Source organism: Empidonax traillii, unplaced genomic scaffold, assembly GCF_003031625.1.
Source record: "Empidonax traillii isolate 1590-97213 ecotype Southwest subspecies unplaced genomic scaffold, ASM303162v1 scaffold46:size3806547, whole genome shotgun sequence".
NCBI lineage: Eukaryota > Metazoa > Chordata > Aves > Passeriformes > Tyrannidae > Empidonax > Empidonax traillii.
In genome coordinates, this window is record NW_020955239.1 from 3,259,899 (window position 1) to 3,287,327 (window position 27,429).

At 39.7% G+C, this 27,429-nt stretch overlaps 1 protein-coding gene across 5 annotated transcripts in view; it reads left to right on the top strand.

Moving 5' to 3' along the window:
• SLC22A15 (solute carrier family 22 member 15) overlaps positions 1 to 27,429 on the top strand; it is a 67,974-nt gene that overhangs the window by 18,878 nt on the left and 21,667 nt on the right. For 2 of the 5 annotated variants that reach the window (XM_027878886.1, XM_027878888.1), the window contains 7 exons: positions 1,156 to 1,371; positions 2,733 to 2,873; positions 3,610 to 3,695; positions 4,785 to 4,905; positions 5,813 to 5,885; positions 8,835 to 9,023; positions 12,076 to 12,158. In XM_027878886.1, the coding sequence (XP_027734687.1) occupies positions 1,156 to 1,371; positions 2,733 to 2,873; positions 3,610 to 3,695; positions 4,785 to 4,905; positions 5,813 to 5,885; positions 8,835 to 9,023; positions 12,076 to 12,158 (909 nt within the window). Of the gene's footprint in view, positions 1 to 1,155; positions 1,372 to 2,732; positions 2,874 to 3,609; positions 3,696 to 4,784; positions 4,906 to 5,812; positions 5,886 to 8,834; positions 9,024 to 12,075; positions 20,903 to 27,429 lie in introns of those variants that run through there. The other 3 variants (XM_027878889.1, XM_027878890.1, XM_027878887.1) reach the window with 2 other exon arrangements.

Consider the following 27,429-nt stretch of genomic DNA (forward strand, 5'->3'; position numbering starts at 1 on the left):
CTTTTCTTACCTGCTTCCTGACATCTAAATCTCAGTAACTGAAAGGAATAACTTTAGCTGCTGTTTAAATAAAGTGTTATTTTTTTTTCTTTCCAACATCTATTTAACTTCAGTAACTTTGTGAGTAAAGCCTTTGCTAAAGAATCCACATGCCCTTTCAAAGGAAGCATCAGAACTCAGGGAAAGGTCTTAGAGGCTGTTATGAGGGGAAAGAGAGAGCTGACACTTTAGATATTTCAGAACTTAGTGGTGTTTAGGGCCTTAGGCAAAAAAAATTTAACTCTCAGATTGCTATGTACAATTTTTTGAAATGAGTTATTCTTGGGACTTCAGAGCTGTGCTCAGAGGCCTATCTTGCTATAAGAAAGGGGTTTTTTATTCCAAATTTTACACTGCCTCCTTCCCACATGGCTTACATGGCTTAAAAATTACTCTGTGCAGAAAATACAATCAGATTTTTATCACAGGGAAGAAAATACGTTCTTTTCTAATCTCTTTCCTTTTATAAAAGCACAGAATCACTTTCTTCTAAATTTAGAGGTAAAATGTCATTTCTAGTCAGAGGCAAAAGTCTTAAAAAGCTTCTGGCAAGATGTTAAAGTTTAAATTAGTTCTGAAAATCCAAAAGTAATAGAAGAAGATTTGTTTTGTAGGCCATGTTGAAGTTATAAACCTGTCAAGTGAACAGTGCACATGAAGAGCATGACCTTCACACAGCATCTGCCTTCCTGTCTAGAGGAGAGAATCTGGGAAAAAGTTGGAAAATGAGAAATGGAAATTGGTCTTACGGAAAATGAGAAGTGGAACTAGTTGGTCTTACTAAAACATCCTGTGTTACTTGTAGTAATGTGTGCCTTCTTAATTCTGAATCCTGCAAAGACAGAGTCCTATTCATACCATAATTTGTAATATTGTCCTTTCTGTGTGTGTGTCTGTGTATATACTCATTGTAATTTCTTGGTATCTAAATTACATATATCATATGTTTTCTTTCACTATGATTTGTCTCTCTTCCACTTAACTCAGTTTTATACCTGAAGGGTTGTTTTAAAAATTCCATATTATACTGAAGTGTATTTCAGCCTTATTCCCATTGGCAAATCAAGCCTCATGGAAAAAAAAAGCCCTGAAGGTGTCTGTGTATGTGTGTTTCAGATTCATTCCTGAGTCCCCCCGCTGGCTCTATTCCCAAGGCCGTCTGAATGAGGCAGAAGATGCTCTCTACCTCATTGCCAAGAGGAACCGCAAGCAGAAGTGCACTTTTTCATTGAAACTCCCGGCAGAGAGGGGCTCCAGAGAGGCTGGCAGCTTTTTGGATCTGTTCCGATACAGGATTCTCTTGGGACGCACCTTGATCATGATGTTTACCTGGTACTTGAAATACTTTGTAGACCCAGCTTTGCTACTGTGGCCTCTTTAAGTCTTTGAGAGAATATGTTGCTGAGAATTGGCTCATCCTGCGGACTGTACTTAGTCTGTATTGTTAGGGACACTGTACCTAAAAAGGATCCTTTATAGTGTTTCAGTATGTATTAACAGTATTTCCTTACCACGTTTCTAACATGAAGCCATTTTTAACATGAAACCAGTCGAGTTCTGAGGTGTTTTGTCTTTGCATTTCTGTCTTGCTTTTTGAGTCTCGAAATAGTTGAGAACTACCTCTTCTCTTCTGACCCCTGCTGAGATTAGTCACGCTGTCCTCCTCTTAGGCCCAGTGCTGTCAGTATTTTGTCACGTGGGTCATTGTTTGTTTTGTGTGTAAGGAGCCCATGAGCAGGTGGGTGGCCTACCTTGTCTAATGAGTATGTTTATTTTCTTCAGAGGAAACGCTGCCAGTGCTTGCAGTTGTTGTAGTGAGGAACAGGAGCCCACCACGCTCCCTCTAGTCACTAGCAGAAATTTAACTCCAAAAATGCCTTTTTTGTTTCAGATAGCCCTGCTAGCCCTGAGGTCTTTTGCTGCTACTTTGAAATAAACCTTATGTATGGCGTAGTATGTGAGTCCCCCTGGCATTACTGCTCATACAGTTGCTTTTATGATGCATATATTTGGGAGAGATGTATCGATAAAGAATAAAACAAATTATTTTGTCAGCAGACAACACAGAGCTGTTTTCCCATTGCTTTTCCAAATGCTTACTGCAGAATAAATAATTCATTGTTTTTTTCCTGTAAATGAGAATTGCTGATTTCCTGTGGAATGAATTAGTAACCAGTTTCTTTCCTTTCTATAAAGATGATGGTCTTTACAGGGATGTACAAGGTGACGGGGTTACAAAAGAAAAGTTAAGCAGAGATGGAGAATGAATAAAAGTGGACCAGTAGAAAATTAAAGAGGGTCAAAGTGTCACTTGAACTGCTTGAGAAATTTGGTTTACACACAGTTGGAAATGTATGGATGAACATGAGACTTGATAAAAACAAAACAGCCAAAGACATTTCTCAAGTCAACTAATATAATCACGGTCATATTTAACTTTATTCTCGTTTATCCATGTTCTTTTTAAGAGTAGTTTTAACTTTAACTCAGTAATAAGTCAAGAATTGGGTCTTTGCAGGGACAGAATGGTTTCTTTGCCTAGAAGGCATCATACGCTTGCAGAGAAACATTTTAGACCTATCTTCTGAAACACTAAATATAGTTTAGAGTGTATTGTGCCAGACCAGTGCTTTGACTTTGCAGTCAAAGTGTCAGCTCTGATTTTACTTTTCTTTTAATTCTGTCTTTTGCAGGTTTGTGTGCAGCTTGGTTTACTATGGTCTTACCCTTAATGTGGGTGACTTAGGTGGAAGTATTTATGCCAATTTAGCCCTTTCAGGCTTGATAGAAATCCCAGCGTACCCAATCTGCATTTACTTGATTAATCAAAAATGGTAAGTATGAAATTTATTAACCCATTCAGGTTTTTTTTTATAACTTTTCTCAAAGATAAGGTTTCCTGTATGTTGCATCTCCTTGTGTCTGTTGCGTGGGGCTTCCCGCTTCAACTTGAAAGTGCCACTGATATATCTTTATTTCAAATAGCAGTTTAACTTATTTTCATGATAACAGTGAGCCGTCTCGGTTTGGCTCAGATGAGGCTGACCTGGCTCAGTCGAGCCTGGCTGCGCTGACTCCGTGCTAACACTAGATAGCGTTCTTCCCACCGCTGTCGCATGATCCCCATCCTCGCTGCTGGGACAAAGCTATCGGGACTCAGCTGGAGCTGTCGTGTGGTCTCGAGCGGCAGTACCTGTGTGTGCTAGTATGTGAGGAGAGTAGGTATTTATTTAGTCTTTTCCTGAACTACGATACTGTGGACAATATTTTGTAGAATTTGCCTCCTGATCTTTTCTCTGTGCATCAGCCAAGTAGGTTCATAAATGTGTGCACAGAGTGGGAAGCAAATCAAAATCCCAGAAGTTGTCAGCCAGTGCATAAAGTTGGTGCTCATTTTGTTAAGCATGTAGTAGAAGCTAGTTGTAAAACGGTGCGAGAGGAAGTGTTGGTGGAAGATGGCATTCAGAATTCCCAACTGCAATTAAAGAGTCAGTGTGAATTTAGAGGTTGCGTTGCCCTACAAACTACAGACCTAATGCAGAATAAAGCTTTGTTATCCTTGCATATCAGGTTTGGTCGGAAGCGAACACTGAGTGCATTTCTGTTCCTGGGAGGATTGGCTTGCCTTATTGTTATGTTTCTTCCTAAAAAGAAAGGTGAGTGTTTCCTTTTGTTTCTGGAGTACGGGATAAAAATTGGTAAAGACACCATCCTACAGCCTAAGAAGTTGATGTTGTATTAGTAGTGTGGCTACATAACTTTCAGTTCAGAGAGCATTCTGATAATCCTCTGAAGCAAGGGGTCTTTAAGAAATGTGAAATTAAATGTCTTTTTTGTCAAGATGCACTGGTGTTAATTTTCAGATGTTTATCAAAATGATAAAAGCAGAATTACAGAGGAATTTTTCTTTTATAAACCAGATATATGAATTCACCTCACCTGTAAGATCTATGGATTTATAACACCTTTCATAAGGTGAGAGAATGCTTCAGACACTTGAAGAGTGATTAAAAAAATTAAACACTTATGATAGAGCACATAAGTTGCTCTAGATGGCAATGAATCTAATAGGTACAGATTTTTCTGAAGGGATGCAACTCAAGTTTCCAGAATTGTTCCAGATGCTGGAGCAAGCCTGGAAACTCAGAGATATTCTAGTTCTACTGGTACTAGTCATCAAGTAGTTTTTGCATATCAGTCCAAATAAAGCATGTGAAAAGAGGGGATAGAATTGCAAGACTCCAGGAAATCAGCTGTGTACTGGATTACCAAAGTCAGCCAGGGGCAAAGTGCCTTAGGAAGTGAAGTCGCTCAGTGGCCTGAAGGAAGCACCTGTGTCATCTGGGCATCAGCTCCGATATGCTTGATTGAAGCAGGTAAAAAATGGCTGTTTTGACAAAAGTAAACTGAATGGGATATATGGTATGGTCCTTTACAGCAACTTCCTTCCAAAGTAATAATGTTAGAAGCAAGAAATGATACGATAGAATTGACACTGAATCTCTTGGTACTAAAAAAAAACCTATTCACTTTTGAAAAATGTATCGCTTAGTCTTTTCTTCAGCTTACCAATGGAACTAGTTTAGTATTTAATTAGTGGTAAACTCTGAAAATACTGAGTTGTGGTTTCAGCTCTTAGACTCTTCACTAGATTCCTGTTCACTCCATACTGTTGTGTAATTGAAATCAATAGAGATGTATTTGAGTTCTCAAAAGCCTTATAAGGGTCACATTTTCTCCATCAGATACTGGAGTGTTTGCAGTGGTGAATAGTCGCTCTCTCTCTTTGCTGGGTAAACTGACAATCAGTGCTGCATTTAACATTGTCTACATCTACACATCAGAACTTTATCCCACAGTGATCAGGTAACACAAGTTAATTTTTAAGCCGTCATTTCTGTGGTTTTCTTAGCTGACCATCTTTTGCTTCTCTGTCATTTTTTTTTTCTATTAACTATACCTTTTCATTTGAATTTTTCAGTTACATATAATGTTTATCTGTAGTTTTACATGTTTAATTTCTTCCCTCATCCTCCTCTCACTTCCTCTTCCCTCAAAGTTGCAGTGTTCTCTTCAGACTAACCCTGTTTTTATGTAACAGTAAAATATTCCTTTGGCTGCTTGGCATGTTTACAACTCTCCTTTCACCAGAGGATAACAATAGTACTGCTGATATTTCTTTTGATGAATGATATCTAACTTTTTCAGTGCTTTATAAACCACACAACTGTATTATCACACTTGCTTAACCAGGAACACTCAAGATGACTGGTCATAAGCTTTGTAAAAGTAACTTGATGCTTCATAGGCCCTGTATAAACAACAATAAGTAAGGTTTCACTCACTAGAGGCAGAAATACCCTGTGCTTGGGCTGACAGAGCAGACAAAAGCATCTACCATAGGGGTACCTATGATGATCAGCCACCAGTGAAGCTATACAGTGCTGTTTGTCATGGGTGGGTATTTCTGCTGAGAAACAGGATTTGGATAAAGTAATTGAGCCAAAGTTTCACACAGAGACAAGATGCATGAACTGAAACCACACAAGTTTTGCCTCTCTACATGTGTATGTATGTTAGAATTCTGAATGTAAAGGGGACTTTGGCTTCACTGTAATTACAAAAATGTTTCGTTCCTGTCTTGGGACGCTTTCAGTTATATTTGATTTTTATTTGCCAGTTAATGTGGTGAGGGTGATGACTGATGAGTTTTTTCCTTGCTCAGTGGCACTTTTCAAAATAATAATTATTTTTGTTGGTTTTTTTTTCTTAGGAATGTTGGAATGGGTGCCTGCTCCATGTTTTCCCGTGTTGGTGGAATCATTGCACCTTTTGTCCCTTCCTTGGTTAGTCTGAACTTCTATTATGTGTATTTTTGTTTTGTGGCTCGGATGTATCAGTTTCTTATGGAGATGGGAATATTTTTGATGGGTTATGTATATAAACTAAGATATGTAAGTTGCATATCTTAACAGTATCATGGTAGGCCAAAGGCATTGCAGTATCATCTGTGTGATTAGACAAAACCTCAGCATTATTTAATTCAGAAGGTATTTTATCTCTAGTAAAAATTTTGCGATTTAACCAGTGGACCCTAGCAGTACAGTAATTTCGTATTACAAAGGTGGTGATACCCAATTTTAAACCCTAAGCAAGCAATAGCAGAAAACCCATATAGCTAAAGGATCCACTGTGTCAAAATAAAGGATATGGGCTCAATAACTTAAAGTTCTGAGAATAAATTAGCTTTACTGCCAGTGCACTTTATGGTGTATAAACATCAGCAAATTGGTTTATCTTTCAATGAATGAAGAGGATGATGTGGAGATCTGATACACTGGCAAGGCTTTTGAGCACAAACTTCACAGCAATCTGTCAAGGCAAATTAAAATTCTGAACAACAAAACATGGGGAAGATACCGTTATTTTCCTCTGCTTATAGTTTTAAGTATATGCAGGTAAAAGAGTTTGCCAGTTTTTCACACCAACTGCTCACTGAGGTAAAGTTGCAATTACTTTAATATGGCAGATTTTATGTGAGGTAACTTTCCTCTCTGCCATTTCCTCTCTTATATGTGAGGCAGAAGGCTCACAAAAAGGCAGGTGAGCACAGGGAGCCCTTTAATCTGCAGAATGAAAGGCTGGGTAGATGAGAGTGTGAAAAGCCCTGGCTTACAACAGGCAAAAAAGCCAAGACTGGTGCCAGTCTCCCAGGTAGATTTAATAAGCAGCTTTTATGTAGCAGTTGTGGCATCGATTATCTTGTGTCTAGCAGAGATTTGATACTGTGTGAGACATAAATCTTGAACCATCGTGCTTGAAGGGGTTCCATGAAAATGAAAATAGCTCTGTTAAGTAACAAATTAACATTGATTTGAGAAAAGAATGAAGTATTTTTGTGGTTTGGAATTTCTTCCACTCTTTTAATGCGTTTTCAGTGTCTTTAGTCTGGGGATCTTATAGCAGTAAGAATAGGAAAAGTTAATTGCTGAGATAAGAGATGACATGTTGGTCTTTCATTTGATCACAGCTTGTTATTTTCCTCAGTTTAGAATTGCTCTTTCCTATACAAGACAAAACAAATAGCTAAACTCTTGCCCTTTTTTACTGGTTATCTGAAAGTGAATGTACACATTTTGGAGCTATGTTGTAGGTAACTTGAATTTTTTCCAGTGGGAACATGGGAACATGCATGGGAAGAGAAGTATAAACATGGCTTAGGCTGTCACAATCACAAGTGATGACAGGAAGGCCAAAGCTCAGTTGAAGCTAAAACTAGCCAGAAACTTAAATAGGGATTCTCTGAACTAAAGGAAATTTAGTGAAAATGTTTAGCCTGTGGTAAAATGGGATGGTCATCATGTGGATGACACGGAATAAGCTGAAATACTTACAGTTTAGTCTTGATAGGCAAAGCCTGACCCCATGACACTCTGCCTGTCAGCACAGTTGAGGAAGCAGAAGACCAGCAAACAGTAGGAGGAGCAATGGGTTCAAGAACACTTAAAGCTGAAAGCTTTCCATTCCATGGGAGAGGATTCCCTAGGAGTTGATGAAAAGAGCTGATTGTGATAGTGTCCATCATCTGTGATAAGCCTTTATCATAGTGAAGGATCACTGATAGCTGTGGGAATAAAATGGCTAATGCTGTGTGCATCTTAAATATCGGAAAGTGGAAGCAGGGTGTTAACAGCCTGAGCAGCTTGAACTCAGTCTCTGGGAAGGTTGAGACATGATCTCTCAGAATCTATTTCTAAGCATGTGAAGGCAAGGAAGGTAATCAGGATCAGTGAACATGGGTTTACTAAGGATAATTCCTTTTCAGCCAGTTGGATTCGATAGTCAGTCATTTAATCACAGAAGGTAACATGGATGAGGAAAGGGAGGAGAGCAGGGAAGGCTTTTGTAAGGCTTGTCTGGGAACCAACTGGCTGAGTAGCAGCCTTCCTGGAAGAGACAGGTTAAGAGGAGGCCAGCAGTGCCCTCTCATCACCAACAGATGAACTTCACACCGAGCTACATCAGGACCAATTCAGTATGTGGCCCACAGATTAATTACCTTTCCAGTTTGAGAGGGATGTAGAAAAATCTGGGGAGGGTGTAGTGGAGGGTAACCAAAACGGTCAGGAGCCTAGGGCACATGGCTTCAGGTGAATGCTGGGTCTTACACCTTCGTTCTTCCCAGCAGTGTGGAACAGTTCAGCAGGGGTCAATGGCCACAGGTTTTGTGGTTAGACAGGAAGCTTTGGGGGTTAGATAGGAAATTTGGAAAATAATCTTTTTGAGAGGCTTAAGACAGCACTGGAACAGTCCACTTGGAGGGGGAATATCCACCCTTGGAGTTTTTTCAATACTTGGTCACAGAAAGCTATGATTGACTTAGTCTAGCAGTGGCTGTACTCGTGTTGAAGTAGGTGGTTGGCCTAGATGACCCAAGAGATCTCCAAGCAGCATGTCTGTGTTTCTGTGGTATCTATTCCCTACTACAAAAGGTTGTTGCATTTGTTAAAAAATATATATGTTATGGGAAAGAATTGAGTTCAAATTCAGCAGGCATTTCTTCTAAAGTTCATCCCAAAATCTGTGTGGTTTTAATAGTATTACTATGATACAACTGACAATATTTGTTAAAGAACAAACAAACAAATAAAAAAACCCAGAAGGATTGGTAACTTTATACTAATTAGAAACAGAAACACATGCCAGGGGGATTGGTTGTAAAGGCTAATTGCTTTAATATGCAGTATGAACTACAGGGAACCAATCTCAACGTAACTCTCTGTTATTTTTTCCAGAAATCTGTACAGTGGTCTCTGCCTTACATTGTGTTTGGAGCGACTGGTCTGTTGTCTGGGCTCTTAAGCTTATTGTTACCAGAGACCTTAAACAGCCCTTTGCTAGAAACTATTTCAGACCTGCAGGTATGCTCGTACTGGAGGCTGGGAGATGAAGCCATGACATTGCAAGCCCTAGATGGCTCACAGGTATATTTATTTTTTTCCTAGTACTTTTTCTATTGTGTTTATTTCAGCTGTCAGCTTGAATATGCCACTCTAAATAGATTAGGATAGTTATTCGTGGGCTGTGGAGGATAGGCCCCAAGGAGATAGAGAAGATAGTTTAGTAACCCTACCATCTCATCTGAAATGTTGTCTGGAAATGCAGGCTGAAACATAGCTGGGCTAATTCATCCCTTCAAGGCCAGAAGCTCACAGTATTTCCCTTTGGGATAAAGTGATGTTTGTGCCTCTCTAATCTCTGAGATGGATTGCTGCAGCATGCTTCATCCAAAGCATGGGCCACTGAAGCCTGAGAAGCCTTAGATGTTAACAAAAAGAAAAGCCTGTTTGTGAAGAGCTGTTCTCAAAAGGCAGCACTCTGTACTCCTGACCTGCCTAGACTGTTCTGCAGTGCCAGTTGTTAGGTCTGTCCTAGAGAGGCTTTAAATGGGTTAAAGCTAGACTAACCTCCGATACGTGTCCAACCACTGACTCAGGGAAATGAGATTTCTTGAAAACATTGGAACTACAAAACTCCCAGGCATAAGCATAAATAAACATGGCAGCAGCATATTTTGCTGTCAGGTTTCCTTGAATGTTGTTTTTCACATCACTTTGTACTTCATTTTGTTAAACTCCTTGGCATCTGCATCCTCCAGTCATGTGGAGGTTTTTTAACATAGCCGCTCCTCTGTGACTGAAGTTGGATTAGAAAGAAGTAGCTGGAGAAGCTGGGAGTGGGTGTGTGAAATTGGGTAAGGTTTTGATGGTCTCAGAATTTTAAGTATCACTCAACTAGTGGTTCATGGACGATAGATTAAGTGGTCAGAAGACTTGAAGGGAAACTCGTGATAAAAAATGTTAGTTGCCCCGTTAGGCTGAGATGAGATGGAATCCTTTAGCACCTTTTATTTTCATTTGCTTAGTTTTGGGTCAAGCACTCTGAGGTTCACAGGTAGTCATACTTATTTTCACAGAAATCAGGAGGCTGAGCAGCATGTACTTCTATAATGAGAACAGTTGCTTCCTATCAGAAGCTTCAACGTGCTACCTTGTTTACCAATTTTAGCTGTAATAGTTCTTGACAGGACAGCACAGTTCAGTGACAAAAGCACCCTTGAAGAAAGCTTGAAAGAGACAGCCCCACAACAATTAATTTTATACTTTAGCTACTTTACATCATGTGTTATTTTATAAACGTTTTCAGTCATACTGGATAATGTGTTATGACACCACGTTCTTGCTGACTACACAAATCCATCATATACGTTTACATCAGCTGTTATTTTGGTAATTACATCGTTATTACATCTTATTGTGCAGATGGTTTACCAACGAAAGCAATTCTAGCAAGCAGTGCAGGTGTTACAACTTAGAGGGAGGGAAGTCACATTTTTGTTTCCTTTTTCAACCAACCAAGGTCAGTATTGCCCTTTGAGGTGTCAAGTTTTGTCTATCAGGATTCTCACAACTTGGTTCACTTACGTCAATCGGTTTTCTCAGGTTTAACTTTTCTGTATGTTCTTCTGTATGCTTCTTAAAAATCCCACCCTGAACAGGACCCACAGAAGGAAAAAAAGTAAAATTGAGAACGTTCTTCAGGAACACTTTGGCCAGATGGACAAAAATTATTGAATCCAAATGAAAACGTCCTTGGTTCAGGCCTGAACTAATACTGTAACTTCAGTGAAGTTATATCTGGAATTCTATGAGACATTAGGGATTTATTTTAAAGCTCACAAAGAAAGTGCTGATAAAATGGAAAGCTGTTAAACATTAACCCTATTTGATAAGGCCATAGAGAGGTCTTATGAAGCTGCTGTGAGAAAGATTTAGAATTTATTTGGCATACCCTGAATTTCCCCTGTGGAATCCATTGTCCTTTTGTACCATTTTGAAGTTAACATGTGTTGTGATTGCCCAGAATGGAGGTTTTGTCCCTGTTAACACGCATGAATGTGATATTCAAGTTGGACAGCATCCAGTGATAGCCTGACTTTCCTCAAATAATTTTAGAAATCTGGAAAAAAGCATAACATGATTCCCTTTATATCTTCTGACAGGTCTTAGTGCTCAAACTGTCTGAAATTCCTTTACAGTCAACTCACAGTGCTGTAGCAAAACTCCTCTGAAGGCAGATCTAAAAACTACAGATTTTGCTTGCATGGTACTGTCAGTCAGGAACATGATTTCCATTTCTCTATTTTTTACCCTCTCTCTCACCCTTCTTAGCATATGACTAGGCAGGCAGAAGTCTTAGGATGGATGCAAGCATATTGGGGCAAAAATCCTAAATAACCGAACTCCATAAAGTTTATGTTAGCAGGAGAATCTTTTTAACTGGAATAGTTTGTGTCAGTTCCGTGGAAAAATGCTATATTGGCCAAATAAAAATCAACCAATTGTAACAGCTGACTTTAGTTTGAGTATGTGATATAAATTACGCTGTCAAAATGACTCTGGCTGAAGTAAGTATGCATAAAACAGGGACTTTACCTTCTGAACATATGACATGGTAATGGTTTTTCCCTTTTTCGTAACACTTTCAGTTAATATTGCAGGGGGATCTTTTTAACAAAACATAGTAAAATGTCCATTCTACACATGGGAAAGTATTAATTCTGCATGGAGAAGCTTTTACCTAATCAAGTCATTTGTGTTTCTGAGCTGTGGTGAGCTACTGTGTTTCTAGTAGCTCTCCACAGAGTGGGAACCTTAGACTTAAATTAAGAAAGTAGAGTACATTATCACTTCAGAAACTTTCTAGCCAGTCTAGTTCCTGCATGTATTCTTCAGTGAACTAGTGGAGCAGAGAAAGTCCACCCACTAAACCCCATCTCTTTTAATAACCAAGGACATAAAAAAAAATCTTAATTCATGTTATGCCTTTTATGAAGTTTTAATATAGTGAATTGAGGTGTCTTTTCGTGCTTTTTCTCTAGCAGCATTCCACAGAGGTTTAATGGTTCATGCTTATGTATTTTGAGATTGATTTAGTGACTTCTGTGCTAACTAACAACTTAATTTTTGTTTCTAGTCTGGAGACAAAGACAGTTCTACAGGGAGTGGAAGTGAAGATGAGGAGTTTTATGATGCTGATGAAGAGACTCATATGATCAAATAATGAAGAGACACTGGCCCATTTTATGCCTTTTCTTACTTGTGCAGTCAGTCCTGCTGTATGACAAGCACTGGGGACCTCACTTGTCAGGGAACATAATTGGGCAAGTGCCTGCGTTCTTCTTGACTAGGAGAGGGGGTTGAGTCCTGTTCAGACTAATTACTCCACTGATGCTCTCCATATGGGACAGCCATTCAAAATCTTGTGGTTCAGAGTGACAGTTCATGGACTGCATTTGAAGCCAAGTGAGACAGCAAGAGTGGGATAATGAATTTCTGAAGCCTAGGAAGTTATCTAGGTTCAGATGGATTTGGACAGATCATCAGTGCACATTTTATTTTCAAGGTGGTGGATTTTGATTCAGTATAAACTGATAAACTGGAAAACAACCACTGTTTTATTCCATAGGGTGGAAGTAATCACAGAGTGTACTGTATGTTACTTCAGTGGGAACAAGTTCCCTGAAATTGTATGTTGAAATGGGTTTTGCATATTCAGTACAGGAAAGGCAACTGTGAACATAAAGTTTCCCTCTCTGCACACCTGTGTAGAGTTACAGGGTGCAGCTGGTTAGTCCTGCACCGGGTGTTTACTTAGTGATAATGGAAGGCTGGGAGGAAGGGCTACACAAAAGAGGCTGCAGACATGAGGGGCATTCCTGACTTTTTTTTTTTTTTTCATTCTCTTCATACACCGAGGTTTTTCTTGGGCTGACTTATGCATATGTTTGCCATGTTTTCCCCACATCTCAGCACTGCTGTATAGCCTTGCCTACCTCTAGCTTGTCCTCACTTTGCCATAAATACTGAAGCTTAGCAACTTCTCTGTGGAGTGAAATAATTCTGACGGATATAATTTCATGCGTGTGACATAGGTAAGGTATTTATCACAATACTCCGTGTGCGAGGTGTCTTAGAATATATAGCTCATTTTTGCAGACCTATCTGTGTCTTTATTTCTGGAAGAGACTTAACATTGAAGTGGTAAGAGGAACTATGAGTTGCTCTTACATTTTGGGCTTCACGGCCAGTAAGCTGCTAGTGTTTATTTAAGTCTTATGTGTAGATAACATTCTCGTTTAAAAAACAGGCAAATCTCTTTGAGGCAACATTTGGTTGCTTGATGTTGTTTCTTAACCAGGTGCTTGCTCTTAACATTGTTGAGGATGATGACTTCATTCTCCTGTTTAGACTGAACTTTTGGTAGATGCTTCATTAGCAGAATGTGGAGTCCTGTAATATGAAACATGAACATATGAAAAGTTTCAACTAAAAAAATGAGGCCTTACAGAGATTCAGTTTTCTTGATTACATTGACATCTTTATGCTCTAGTCTGTGGCTTTCTCTGTTAAGATGGGTTTCTATAAAATGTTTCTCAGTCTTCCTACTTTGAGTTCCTACCAAAGTGCCATACAACGGCAGAGGGTGTATTTTCAGGCTCACAACCCATTTCTGTAGATCTTAAACTTGAAAAAGCTGGCTTTCAAAATATCAAAAAGCTGACTGCTGAATATTTCCTGGTTAAACTGGGAAGTTCCCTTTACTCTTCCAGAAAGTGAAAGTAAACAGAATCTGAAGCTTGCAGCAAGGTGTTTGAACTTTGTTCACTGGGAACTGTAGCACTGAGCAAAGAGCAACTCCTCTGGTTGGTGCAGAGGCCAGCCCAGGGACTGCAGTTTCACACATGCAGCATTCCCAGTTGGACTGAACTTGATCCAGGCATTGGCTGTGAGCAAAGTTGAAAACTTCAGTCCCTATGGACAGAGGATCAGTATGGTTGTAGGTTTTGCCTGTATTTGAGCTTCACTAGAAGAATTCCAGCCTTCTCTTTTTTTTTTTTTTTCCAGACTGTTGGATAGTTGTTGTAGATGTGGCAAGGCACTTTTAAACCCAGCTGTGTAGTCTTTCTGCCTTATTTGGCCCTTTTGTATGTAAGAAAATTTCTCAAATAAGGTGCTCAGAAATACTTGGAAAGGTTGAACCTATCAAAATATTTTTTAATTTTGTATTCACATTTTAATTTATGGAGAGGTGGAAAAATGACTTTTCGTTGCTGATGGCTTCTAAATAAATAAAACCTGCTTAGTTAGAAGCAAACAGCAGTAGCCCAGTGGTATTAACGTGATGACAAGACCGTGCAGTTGTTTTTAGTTTTTTTTCTGCCTTTGTCCCTCTGTGGGTGTTAGGTGGAGTATGTCATCCAAGGGGCAGATGGAAACTGTTAGCCTTCCTCCCTCCATATTTTTGCTGTCATTATCCCCTACTGGTAACCCTGGTAATGCTACAAGACACCTCAGCATAACTGTCATTACAACTGTAGGACGCTGTAATAGGTCAGGTGGAGAAGATCACTCTGAGCTAGATTTTGTGACAGTCTTTAACTTATAATTAAATTTACCTCTCCACTCGTGCACTTTTGTATCATCAGTACACATATGTAAAACTGAAAAAAACAAGAGTGAAGACAAAATCAGCAATTGTTTTCCACAGATGCTGCTGCTTCTTTTTTAACCCTAAATCTGTCCCGTGTTTGCACCTTTCAAATTTTAAAGGGACTTTTTTTAGAAGGAATTTTAAATCTTCTTTCTGTCAACCGTGGGAACTCTGTATTGTTACTTTCCCTGGTGAGTTGTATCAGAAGGTTTATAAGAGAGAATCCCTGCAGGAGAAGCTCAGCAGTGTAGCGTCAGGCTTTGCTCTCCCCCTTTTTGTTCTGAAGTTCAAATCCATTGGGTGTTTTTGAAGTTATGTAAGCAGTCTGAGTAAGCCTAATTGATGAATCTCAGTGTCTGAACAGTAAGTTTGCCCTGAGAAGCTACTGGAAAGCAGAGGTCGATACAGCACTAGATGTATCAGTTTATTATGTGTTGTAATGCTAGAAGTCTGAGACCTGTCATCCTTGTTACAGTTGAGTGAAGTATCCTATGATTTTGCTAGAGTAGCTTTGTATACTAAGCAGCTGGCACTGATAACTTTTTTTATGTGTTACGCAGAGGTTAAGATACCTATCCCCTATAAGGAATTTTTTCCCTGGATTCCTTTGGCTGTCAGGTTTTTTTTCATCCAGCTCACTTTGTGGAATTATGCTAGAGAGCAGAGAGGCTTTCCCATGGTGTTGATTAGTCAGATCTTAATACTGTCTCAGGTGAGGTGTGTTTGGGATTCTGCTTTCTCGGGATCTCACAAGTGATACGTGAATACAGCTGGGAATGAAGGAGAGTGACAGGTCATGACAGCATGGAGGAGAATGAGCTGGTAGGAATAAAAGAAAAAAAGAGAGGATTCAACTGAAATACTTTAGGGCAGGTGTAAGTGAAAATATAAAATAGCAGCTGTTGGGTAGAAATACCCTTCTTGCTCCTTGTCTTGACGTGAAGCTTCTGCTTTCAGAGCTAGCATTGGTTCTAGGATGTCCTATTGGGGGCATCAGTTTCATAATTTCCATTTTAATGTCAGCTTTGTTCAGTACTGCTGCTTTTGTGATGAAACATTTCTTTGAATCAATACAAAATGTGTCCTGCCTCAGTTTTCTTTTGGACTTGGCTTTTCTATGAAATGGCATGGCACCAAAATAATTAAAATTTGGAAAGCCTTCTTTTGTTGAATGATGTATAATGGGTCATTGCTTAATTTGCCAGCTTCCCTTTAGAAAGATAGAAATATTAGAATTATTTGATGAGTTTTTGTCACACAACTTGTGAAGTGATACTTCAGCCTTCTAAAGGGATTTTACTACCTGGTTGCTTTTGATAGGCTGGAGAGAATACAATACAGAAGTGAGAAGTTTGTTTTTGTTTTTTTTTTAAATTCCAGGAAAACAAAACTAGTTCTTTAGGGATTGGGAAAGTGCTGTTCAAAGGCTCCCTGACACATCAGATACTTCGAAGCTCTCTGTTAAAGGAGAGCCACAGGTGACTCTGTGTTTAGGTCAGGATGCCCAGTGAAAAACATGCCCACGCCTCTCCAGAGATACATAATTAACATAGAGCATGTTGTAGCTTGTTTCCACCTTTAAGGATTGCAGCCCCTTGCTTATCTGCTCACAGTGTGCAATCCATGCCAGGGTCTTCAGACTGTGGATGGATGTACTGAGGTTAGTAGATTATCATTTACAGAACCGTGGGGAATGCAGTTGAGTCATACATTTTCCAGCCTATTTCACCTAAATATGTAAAAGCACTTTGCAAGAGAATGTTTTTGTTGCACTGAGGAAAAGGGGAATGTGAGGAACAAATATACTTTTCCTAGAGTGTGTTAATGGAAACATTTGAGCTAAAACCCTTGTACCTGAGTCTTCTGCATAATCACCACATGCAGATTTGGTTACCATTATTTTGTTTTAGCTGAAGGCTGGTACACTGTGTATCCCTTTTGCCACCCTGTTAGAGCTTCTTTGATCGTGCTCTTTTACCCATCTGAGTCTGTGCTTGCAAACTGTGAGCCTTGCAGTAAATATGTCAGGAAAGCCCAAGAGCAGTGCTGTCATTTGATGGTGGAAGTTAGTCTGGCCTGACACAATGCCTGTGTCAGGAATGTCTATATTCAGCTGTTTACCAAACAGGAGACTTAGGGTATAGCTGTATTTTGAGTCTCACTGATTTTATCTTTCTACAAGATGTGTTACTTGAAGGAAAGACACCTGTATAAGATCTCTGTGGCAGATCTCAGTGTAGAATTGGAGGGTGAGCAAATTTATACGTAATTTTTCCATGCTGTGTATCTTTAATACCTTGTCCAGTCTGTTGTAGCCTTCAGATTTTCCAGGTGCTACTGTTACTAAATCTAATAGAGCTGAGTAAAACTTTTACCCCCACAGTCTGAATTTACTGAACTTTCTCATCTGAATTTTGGTACTACTTGCTGTTCCTGCCATGCTCCTGCATTGCTTAATAGAGAACAGATTTCTTTGGTCTAATTTGAAGTGCCTGTTTTGTAGAAGTTGTCTTTAATTTCCGCAGTCAACTTTATATGGGACTATGTGTAAAGTAGCATCATAGAATTGGATTATATAAGTGCCAAAGACAGTTTTTGCTGGAAAGCAATAGTCCAAAACTAGTTCTAGCTGCCTTCATTTAGAATTCTTCCATGCAGCCTGCCAAAACTGGTATTTACAAGCATCTCTGAAACTATGGTGGACAGAGAGTTACCTTTGTTTGCTTGTCTTTCACTGCTCAGTTCACTTAAGTAGCTTTTGTTTCTGAGAAACCAAAGAAATTGAATGAAGGATTAAAGTGTAGGCTTTGTAGAACATGCAGAATTTATACCATGTAGCCATTACAGAGGAATCTGCAGAGCCTGTTTCCTTCTGAGTTGCAAAGTTTACTCTAAAACTGATTGGAATTTGTTAGTTCATTCATCAACCTTACAAATTAGCATTGTTAATAACAACTTGCCTGGAGCTTCACAGGATCTAGCAGATTTTTATAAAATGCCTGGTCTATTTGAGGCAGCATTATTGCTAAATAGTAATGTCTAGAATTTAAATCCCTGTTGCAACTGATATTCACTGCAAGTCAGCCCTAACATGGCTGTGTGTTTGTCAGTAAAAGGGCAGATGAATAAAGCTTGAGCTGACTAGCCCCAGAAGAAAGATTATTTCTTTTAAACCATTCTCCACTCTTTATGCAGAATGAAGTAGGACCATGGGGTGTTGGGATCTTGTCATATACAGCAAGACTGTAGGATGAAAAATGTTTAAATACTTGCCCACCCTCATTTACTAAAGGTTTATAGGGGAAATTGGTCTTCAGCATGCTTGTTACTGCTTCTCACCAACACATCTGAGGTACTCATCTCATCCTTTTTATGGCAAAAAGTATGGCAGTAAGAAAACCTTTGCCAATATTGAAGGTTATATATAATTTAAAATCTCCCATGAGAGGTATCCGGCACACCTGTTTTCAAATAAAATGTTTTTAAATTATGGAAACCTGATTGGGAGACAGGCATTTCTACTGCTAGTTTATAGAAAAAAATCAGTTTTGCAGGCACTGATAAAAATTGTTATAGAGCAAACAATTGCAGGTGATATGTGATGAAAGAGTTGTGGATGCTGTGATTTCAAGTATGCCTCTAAAGGACTGGTTTCTACAATTTGATCCTTTTCACTCTTCAAAATCAAAACCAAATTTTATTTTGTTCCTGTTAAAATTTGAGTAAGTAATGCAGAAATAGGAAGTAGATTTTTCGTATATATAGTTTTATTGCACTACCGTTGCCTCCTGAATCTAATGGTACCTCGATTTTTTTAAAGCTACCTCTTTATGTTGAGCTTGTTTGTCACTTTAATTGATTTTTAGGAAACTACAAAGTCTTTCCTTTTTTATTTATGTGGGAATCCATGACTTAAAGTCATCCTTATCTTTAAAATTTTTCTTAAAGGCCTTTTAAATTTAGTTAAAAGGCTTAATACTTTGAAGGAGCAGAATTACATGGTTAGAACATGGCTTTTCCTGCGTATACTGTTTGCTTTTAGAAGGGCCAGAAAGCTCTTAATTTTATATTAGTCTCAGCTGAGGACAGTTTTCAGGGGCAATAAGTTTTGAGTTGAGTTTTAATCAAATCAATTTATTGCCAATTGAGATTTTAGTTACTGCTTTGGTATTGAAAGAAAAAATAAATAAAACACTTAGAGAAAACACTGCTGCTTTTTTCCAGACACTGCTCTTCCTCCTCTCTCCCCTACCCCACAGTGGTCTGCAGTTCCATGACTGCATGTCATGCTCAGTCCCTTCAGCAAGGCAACAGGCAGCACAGGAGACTGGGATCAATCTGTTGTGCTTGTTTTTTTCACTGCTCTTTGTTATTCAACTGCTCTAGTGTGGGTTTCATCACCAGACACAATCCCTTTAGAGTTGTAGCTCCTTTTGAGTCTACTGTTAGCCTCTCCTCAGGCTGTGATTTTCCTTTGGCTTTTTTTCCTGCTCAGCTGTCTCTCCTTAACAGCTCCTCTTGTGCTGACACGGACTTACCCTTTTTTCCTCCTGCTGCTGTAGTGCTGTAATCTCTTTCTTGTCATTTGCTGCCCTTCTTAAACACGGTTTTGTGGAAGTGCCAGCAGGTCTTCCAACAGTGCTGGAGTGCAGTGGGTCAGTGCTTTCTATGCCCGAGAGGCAATGGACACTATCTGAGACACAGGAGGATCCATCTGATCACAGGGAAGCACTTTTTTACTGTGAGGGAGATCAAGCACTGTCACAGGTAGCCTGGAGAGGTTGTGGAGTCTCCACGTGAGGTGATATTTAGAAGTCATCTGGACATGGTCCAAGCCCACCTGCTTTAGTAGGTGGCTCTGCTTGAGCAGGGAGGTTGGACCAGGTGACCTCCAGAGGTCCCTTCCAACCTCAGCCATTCTGTGATTTCTATGCTGCCTGTTTCTGAGCTGGCTGGGACCCGCACAGGGCAGTGCCTGGCCTCTTCCCTCACAAGGCACTCTGCAGCCCTCTCACCGCTGCAGACCCTCACAGTTATGCTCAGTACATCACTTTACAGGGTTGGGGTTATTTTGTAAATCGAGTCCTTAGTTTGGGCTGACAGTGTGTGAGTGGTAGTTGGTACTATATTCCCTTTCTGTGTTGCTGTTGTCTTAGGTCAAGTAAGTGAAACTCCTAAGGATATAATCAGGCATTTATAGCCAAGCTCTGTGTCTGTTTGCATTTACATCCTTGCTGATTTCAGAAGACAGGACTTAGACCTCCACTTGACCAGAGGAGCAGCCAGAGGGGTAAACTACTTTGTTGCTGCTCCACCTTTCATCATCACAAAACCAAATCTTTGTGTAGTCTCTTTATCCTGTAGACTTTGCATTGTTTCCTCATGCCCATATAATTTGAACTATCAGTTGAAAGTCCTTGCCAGTTGGGAACTGAATAACAGGAAATTGGAAATGGAGAGAATAGATTCAGTCAAAAATGAAGTTGTATATAGTTGGTGTGTGTATTGTTAAATATTTAATTTGTATTACTTGAATACTGAGTGTTATGAGCCTTCCCATGTTAAAATGAGGACTGATATATTTTAGAAGTACTTTTTCTTCTTTAACTGTCTTAGTGTGCTGTTGTTAACTCAGAGTTGTACTGCTGAAAAGTCTGTTTTGTAGAATACTTCTTCATCTGAGAAGTCACAACTGAAGACAGCATAAGCTTTTCCACAGTAGACCTTTTATGGTGGTATATTCATATGTTCTGTGAACAGCTGTTTGATCCATCTTTTTAAGATGTTCTTTGCCATAGGTGAGGGGCCATAACAAATGTTGAAATATTCAGAATAATTGCACTTGCCTATTCTGTTTTCTTAATGTATTTCCTATGCATATTGCCTTTACCTGTATGTATTGTACTTCACTGGAGGTACGAAAGGTAAATATCAGGTTCTTAATTTATAATATGTAGATGAGTTTTTAAAATAATTCTGTAATGCTACATATTTTCCAGTGATCTGTCTACTAAGAGAGGGTGATGGTGGTAAACCCAGGTGTGAATTTAGTCAAAAGTTAATATTGGTGGTCTTTACGTTTTCTCCCAATTTCTGAATTATTTTGATAATTTGAAATACATTTTTTCTTTTAAGAATTTTGTAGACGCTAACCTATGTTAGTAAGACAACTTTTAGGTGATTTGTAACAGCTCTGATACTGCCTCTGATTTGTACAGTTCATCTAATGTCTTTGTAACTTATTTTGTGCCTTTTTCTTCCCCAACACAAAAATCTCTCAATAAAAACAAGTTCTTTTGCAACACCACAAGCCTATTTTATTGTACTGATTTTTTTTTTACTTGCCTGACCCTTTTGTTTTGTTTTCTGGAGGGGGATGAAGCTCTCAGAATAGAATAGATATTTATAATGGACTCTGCAGAAAATTGACAAGGTGGAAAGCAGGTCATTTTGGAATGGCAGTGCTACAAAGCGCCTGGGAAACTGGGACTGTCAGTACTAATCAATATATTCCACCATATCTATCACAAATCATTTCTAACAAAAACCGGCACCAGTGGAATGTGAGAATCAATTTACTACTGGCTTCAGTTGTGCTGATTGATGTTGAAAGACTGGAAACACTTTGGGGGGTTTAGCATAGCAAAATGTCTGTGGCGCTGTTACTGACGTGCACTGGGGGCTGTTCTCACGAGCACTGGTTGGCACGGAACTAGTTGGCACCCCTTGTGTGATACAATTGCACAAGACCATAGTCCCTGCCCTCAGGGCTTCTGCCAAAATGTCTTGTCAGGGAACGGCAGAATTTGAACATTTGTCTTCATTACCTGGAAATGAGATGATAAATAGCTTGACTGCATTTCCTGCCCCCTGTCTAGTGGCAAAGAAAATGTTGGCTGGGGTGTAGGGATCAGCGCTCTGTTTGAAACTGCTGGGTAGCCGATACTTCATACCTCTGTATATGCTTTAAAAAAAAAAAAAAAAAAGATAATTTAAAGATTCTCCTTGAATAGCCAAAGCCCTTTATCCGTCAGTATTCTGAAGTATCATTGCTGAAGAAGATGGATGGTCTACATGATGGGTAATATTACCAAACCTTGTGTTATGTTGCATTTTAGTCTTCCTCAACATGGAGCTAAGAACAATAGTCTAGCCAGACTCCTTGCTCATGCGTCCTGGGCACTGACCAATGCAAGAGTCATGCTTTGCTCTTGTATTGCTTAATAAAAAAGAAAAATGTAACCAACTTATGTATCTTTTCTGATTAATCTGTCATATGCCCTCTAGAATCTCATGGAGCTTTAAACAAGGTATTTGGAAGTCTTTTAACTCCAAATGTTTTCATCAGCAGCCTTTCTAGAATGAGTAAAAGGCTATCATCTGTTCTTGTTATTTGCAGTTCTTTTGAGTTCACTCTCTTTCTGGTACTCGATACACTTAAATTTTTACACAGTTTTCACTTTTGCTGTTTTCACCGTGGAGGTGATGATGGAAGGCCCAGTTTTCAGATGTGTCTTGTTGTGTCCTTGGCATAATTCCATCCATAGTCATTCAGATTTGTCTTTCCCTCCTAATATGTTTCAACTACATGCTTCAGGAAACTACGGGCTTGAAACGCTTTGTTGGTTGTCATGCACATGAGGAAGAGCAGCCACTGAGTAAGGCAGCGTGATTTACATTGACGCACCTCCCTGGTAGCTTGGGCTGCTCTTAAATGCAGCTTTGTTTGCCTATGCTTTGGTTGGGAACTGGCTGTATCTTGCTGTGACAGGAGCCTGTTTGACTACCAAGCCATTGCGTTGTACTCTCTGTTGGGCCCAGATAAGGAAAAAGTGAGAGAGAGAGAAGAATGAGGGAAGGAAGTATAAATTACATATGGGAAGGAGGATGTTTCATATGACTGTGAGATTTGTTTTGTCAGTGTAGTTTTATTCTTTTCTTTGTTCTGATGCTTCTGCTGTAGGTAATTTTTCACACTGGCAGTAGAAGAGACCTCTGGAAGTCATCATATGGGAGGTGTGGGACTAAGGTGCCATCCCTTGAAAGCAGGGACATTTGGAGAAATGTGCTTGTCCTTTGCTGAGAACAGGCAGTACTGGTGCTGAGATGACAGCAGTGAGCAGTCTGCCGGCTCTAAGCAGCTATCTGGCAAAATTACTCAGTTCTTCATGCACCAGACTCAAATTTAACTAAAGCTACCTTGCTTCTGAGAAAGACTCAACTCTGCACTTTCCAGTGTTATCACCTTGCATCTTGTTGGTTACACTGACTCAGTGAATACTTGTGGTCAGAAAAAGAATTTATCTCTGTCTTGGTCAGTAAAAGCTGAGAGAGTTGGAGCTGTTCATCCTGGAGAAGTGAAGGCTACAGGAAGACTTTTTAGCACCTTCCAGTACCTAAGGGGGCTACAAGAGTGCTGGAGAAGAACTTTTTACAGTCATGCAGTGATAGGACAAGAGGGAATGGTAACTGGTTTACAATTGTAGTGCTGAACAAGGTGCATGAAGAAAAAAACAGAGAAACTGAGAATTCCTTAAAAATTAGTTTGTAATGCTTTGATCCTTGCATGGTACGTAGGGAGGGTGGGCATTTGGGATGGCATGGCTTTCAGCAGCAGTTTACACAAGGGCAGGAGAAAGCAGTGCTTGCACAGTGGCCTTTTTTCAGGTGTACTGGGTTGTTTGAATTGAAGGTCCATTATCTTCTCTAAAATTTTGAATTATTGCTGTGGCTGTTTGATCATTTTCTCTGCTATTCTTGAGTTTGTTAGAGAGCAGTTCATGGAGTAGAAATGCATTCAGATGAGATCTGTGGTATCCTTGATAGCTGGAACTGGACTGTATGACCCTGTGCTCCTATGAACGCTGTTCCCTCCTGGCCCAAACTGCCCCTCTGCTACCAGAGAGCTTGTGGTGTTACTCACCTCGTTTTCCATTTGAAACACATCTGCCTGTGTTTCAATTTCCCTTCATCCATGAAAGCCCAAGGAGCAGAGAGATGGCTTACTCCTCCATGCACCAGCCTGGCCAAGCAACTTGTTCTGCATATTCCCAGGGGTTTCATTCCGGGATTGTTTCCCCTCCTCCACTCCTGTTTTCAGTGCCCTGAATCTGCATTTAACTAGTTCTAGCCCTAAATATCTATCCTGTGTCCTGTCACTGCCTGGAGCAGATGCAGCACAAACGATTGACCCTCTCCCTTTGGCAATTTGGCTTTGACTGCACAAAACAGCCAATAAAGTGGAAAGGGCTGGGCAGCTGATTATGGGGATTGGCTCGAAGCTGTATAGTTTTATGGTCTGAGATAGAGGAGGAAATGTTTGCTTGAAGAATGCAATTGCATTCCACTTTCTTTCTCTTGCTGCCCGCTCTTGAGGATGACAAGTTTTCAGAAGTTGCAGGCTAAAAGAGTAGCATGTGTATTTTTCAGACATAGTTTGGACTGGAGGCTGTTAGCTCATTTTCCAGTGGCTGATGCTGGATTGTGTAGCTATGCAGGTCATGATCTGATCTGTCTAGAAATTATATGAAAAGACTTGACTGAAACCTATGTTGAGATTCATTCTCAGACAAGGCTTGTTCTCACTAGTTTGCTCAATCTCTTGTTATGCTTTGTGGTACATATATCATACTTCTAATAAAAAGCATCTTTTTGCTCACTTCTGCTGATGTTGTCATTCTCATCTGTATAGTAATTGTTCCTCATGGCAATTGTTTCCCTCAGGACCCATGCATTGTAGAGTCCCATTAACTCTCTCCTCCCTTCTGTTCTTCCCACACAAAGCGTGCAGTTGTCTGGGCCTTTCCCTGTGCTTTTCCTGAGGCATTTCTGCAGCTATAATGGCATCTTTAATAATAATCTTCCACTATTCTGATTGCTTCTTCAGCTTCTCCTTCCCATCTTCTCCACAATGCCATGTCAGCCCCAGAACACAGCATAGTGCCCAGGTGGACATATCCAAAAGATATTATTTGGAGGTTTGATTTTTTTTTTTTTTTGACCTGTGTGTGTAGGATGACACAAGCCGAGAGTTTGATAAGACAGCTTTTATGTAGCAGATTGTCCATACTGCTAATCAAGATTATACAAAACCACACCTGCTTTAATACGGTTCATGACTCACAGAATGTGGTTTTTGAGCTGTCTTCATTCTGTGGGGGGTTTTGGGGGGACTTTTGTGCTTTTTTCATTTGTGGGGTTTTTTTTTGGAGGGAAGTGTTTCTTTTTTGGTTTGTTTGTTGGTTTTGTTTGGTTGATTTGGCTTTTTTTTAATCTCACTCTCCTCCCACACAAATATTTCTTCCAGCACTCTGAAACAGCTCCTGAGGACCAGGCTTTTTTGGGCCTGGAGACCCTTCTCAGTTTGCTTGCCAAAGCTGACCTGTTTTTTCTGCAATAATTGTATTTTCATCAAGAGAAAGCAATAGATCTGATGGGTATGTAGCTGTCATTGGCCTGTGATATATGAGACCTAGTTTCTAGCTCTGGCTCCAGTGAACTCTTGTACATTTTTTTTATTAGTCAGTGACTGGATGAAGCACATAAACAGGGATGCCAGTCTGAGTATTCTCTCTCCCAAGTGAGTTTGTATTGAAGTGACTATTCTCACTTAGCACTGGTGATTTATTCAATTTGTTTCAAACTGCCATAGACTCAAGCAATAAGTTCTGAATTGGGTCAATTTAAACACAACAGCAAAGTGTAAAAATAATACAAGCTAACATTATACTCTGGAGGGCAGTCTTGGAAAAAAATACCAGCTCCTGGAAATGCTGTGATCCAGTCTGATTCAGCCCCTCATGTCAACACAGCATTGTTTCAAGCATGCTTCTTGTTTTGGCTCTTGTAAATCTTGGATATGGTCTGTCCCAGAATTCTAGTGCCTCTAGATTTAAAATCCTTTTCTTGAGAGCTGAAAATAATCAGCAAACCTATGCTGACATTAAAAAATGAGGCAGCTTTTAGCACTGGAAGTCTTTTTAGGTGAGAAAAAGTTTTCCCAGTTGCACTGTGCTCTGCCAAACATGTTTTTTCCAGACGCTGTTTTTCTAACCATGTGTTTAAATGACAGCTTCCTTGGTATTGACTATTTCCTTTTTGGCATGCAGGCTTATTTACCTAGGCTTATAAATAGAAGTGCTGGAAGGCTCCTGTTTTTGGGAATGTTGGCCACAAGTAGTTTTTCAAAATGGTGGGACATCCTGATTGAAACAATAGAACAGTAGTTGTAGTTTAGTAATGGATAAAACATGGTGAGAGAGAAAAATATCCAGTGTAAATGCTTGGAAATGGTCTAGTGGAATATTTTATGTTTAAATCAGGATGAACTGCACTTGTACTATTTCAGTGAACTTTCAGAGGACAGTACATGGATTTAGATCTCAAAATACCAGTTTTCTAGCCCAACATCTCAGTAAACTCTCCTGGGAGCCTCAAAGCTGATGCAGCCAGGGCTCAGAGCTTCCTGCCTCTCCTGCCATCCTCTGAGCTGACCATTTTGAATTTTGAAATTTCCAGACCCTGGAGAACGTCACTACACTGCGTCCCAGTGATCTTGGCAATACTGCTGTATGCTTTATGTTTGCTGCCCAGTGGCTTGCTGCTTAAAGCAGCTGCAAAACCAACTGAATTCTTAGGAATTTCCTGGTTGAAGCTGGTCAGTGGTAGGTAGCAGCATTATAATCTCAGCATTTTTCAGGATTTCCTGCATCCTCAGGCAATGATCCTGGAGTGATTACTTTCTTTGGAAATGCTAAACTGCAGCCAGAAAACATTCAGGTTGTAAAAATTTTGGGTTCCAAATCTCTTCCCAGGTTAAGAGAAGTAATTTCTAGCAAAAGCTGTCTGCCTTATTCTGATGTGTCCAGTGTGACCACAGATGGAAAAAAGATATCGGGCTTTATGAACCACTGGATCTAAACCAATGCTGTGCTTAGTCTGGAAAGGGTATAAACCTTTAACTTGCACTTCATACCAAGCAGGCCCAAGGCTAATGTGAGAACGTGTGGCAGTGAGAACAAGCAGCATAGGCATTGGGAGCATTTTTGAGCCTGCCAAGTATTGATTGGTAAGGGGAGGGAATGAGTGGAGAAGCATTTCAATTTGGCACCCATATGTGATTCTGATGCTGTCACAGTGAATTAGCAGCACTTTCTTTTCCCTTTAGTCCATCCCATGCTTTTGTCATTGAATTATCCCCTTTGCCCATATCAACTTGTTAAAAGACAAAGTGGAAAAAACCTGAAATTAATTCCAAGAACTTCTACCCCAAAAAGGCCTGGTTATGTTATGCTAGTATCCTCTGAATGGAGACTTTGAACAGTACTAATGACTGTCACAGCATAAATGTTATAGGGGATTCAAGCTACAATTACTCATTTTGTACAGTCACTTAATCCACTAATAGGGAGAAATGGGACAACAGTTTAAGAAGGCAAGAGAACTGTCAGAGACTATTAAATCTGTTGGGATCATTTGGTTGGATAGTCTGTCTTGACCCAAGTACATGCTTCAGCTAATGCAACAGACTTAATGCCTCTGGTAATTAGAGCAAGAAGAGATGGGTCATCATTAGCAACTACAAATTCAGAGTTGTATTTCATCTGGAAGGCAGCATCTTCAACGGGGCTTATTTGTTGCCACTGAAGATCATCTGTGAGTCACAAGTGGTACATTGGACTGACTCATTTGTGTGATTTAGCAGAGGCTTTTTAAAACATGCTCACTGTTCCGTATGAATAGTTCTTCTAAATAGTTGCCAAACAGAAAAAGGCACAATGTTAGACTTCCCCATGCAGTTAATACTACTGCTCTTATTTACAAGATGTTGGTGATTTT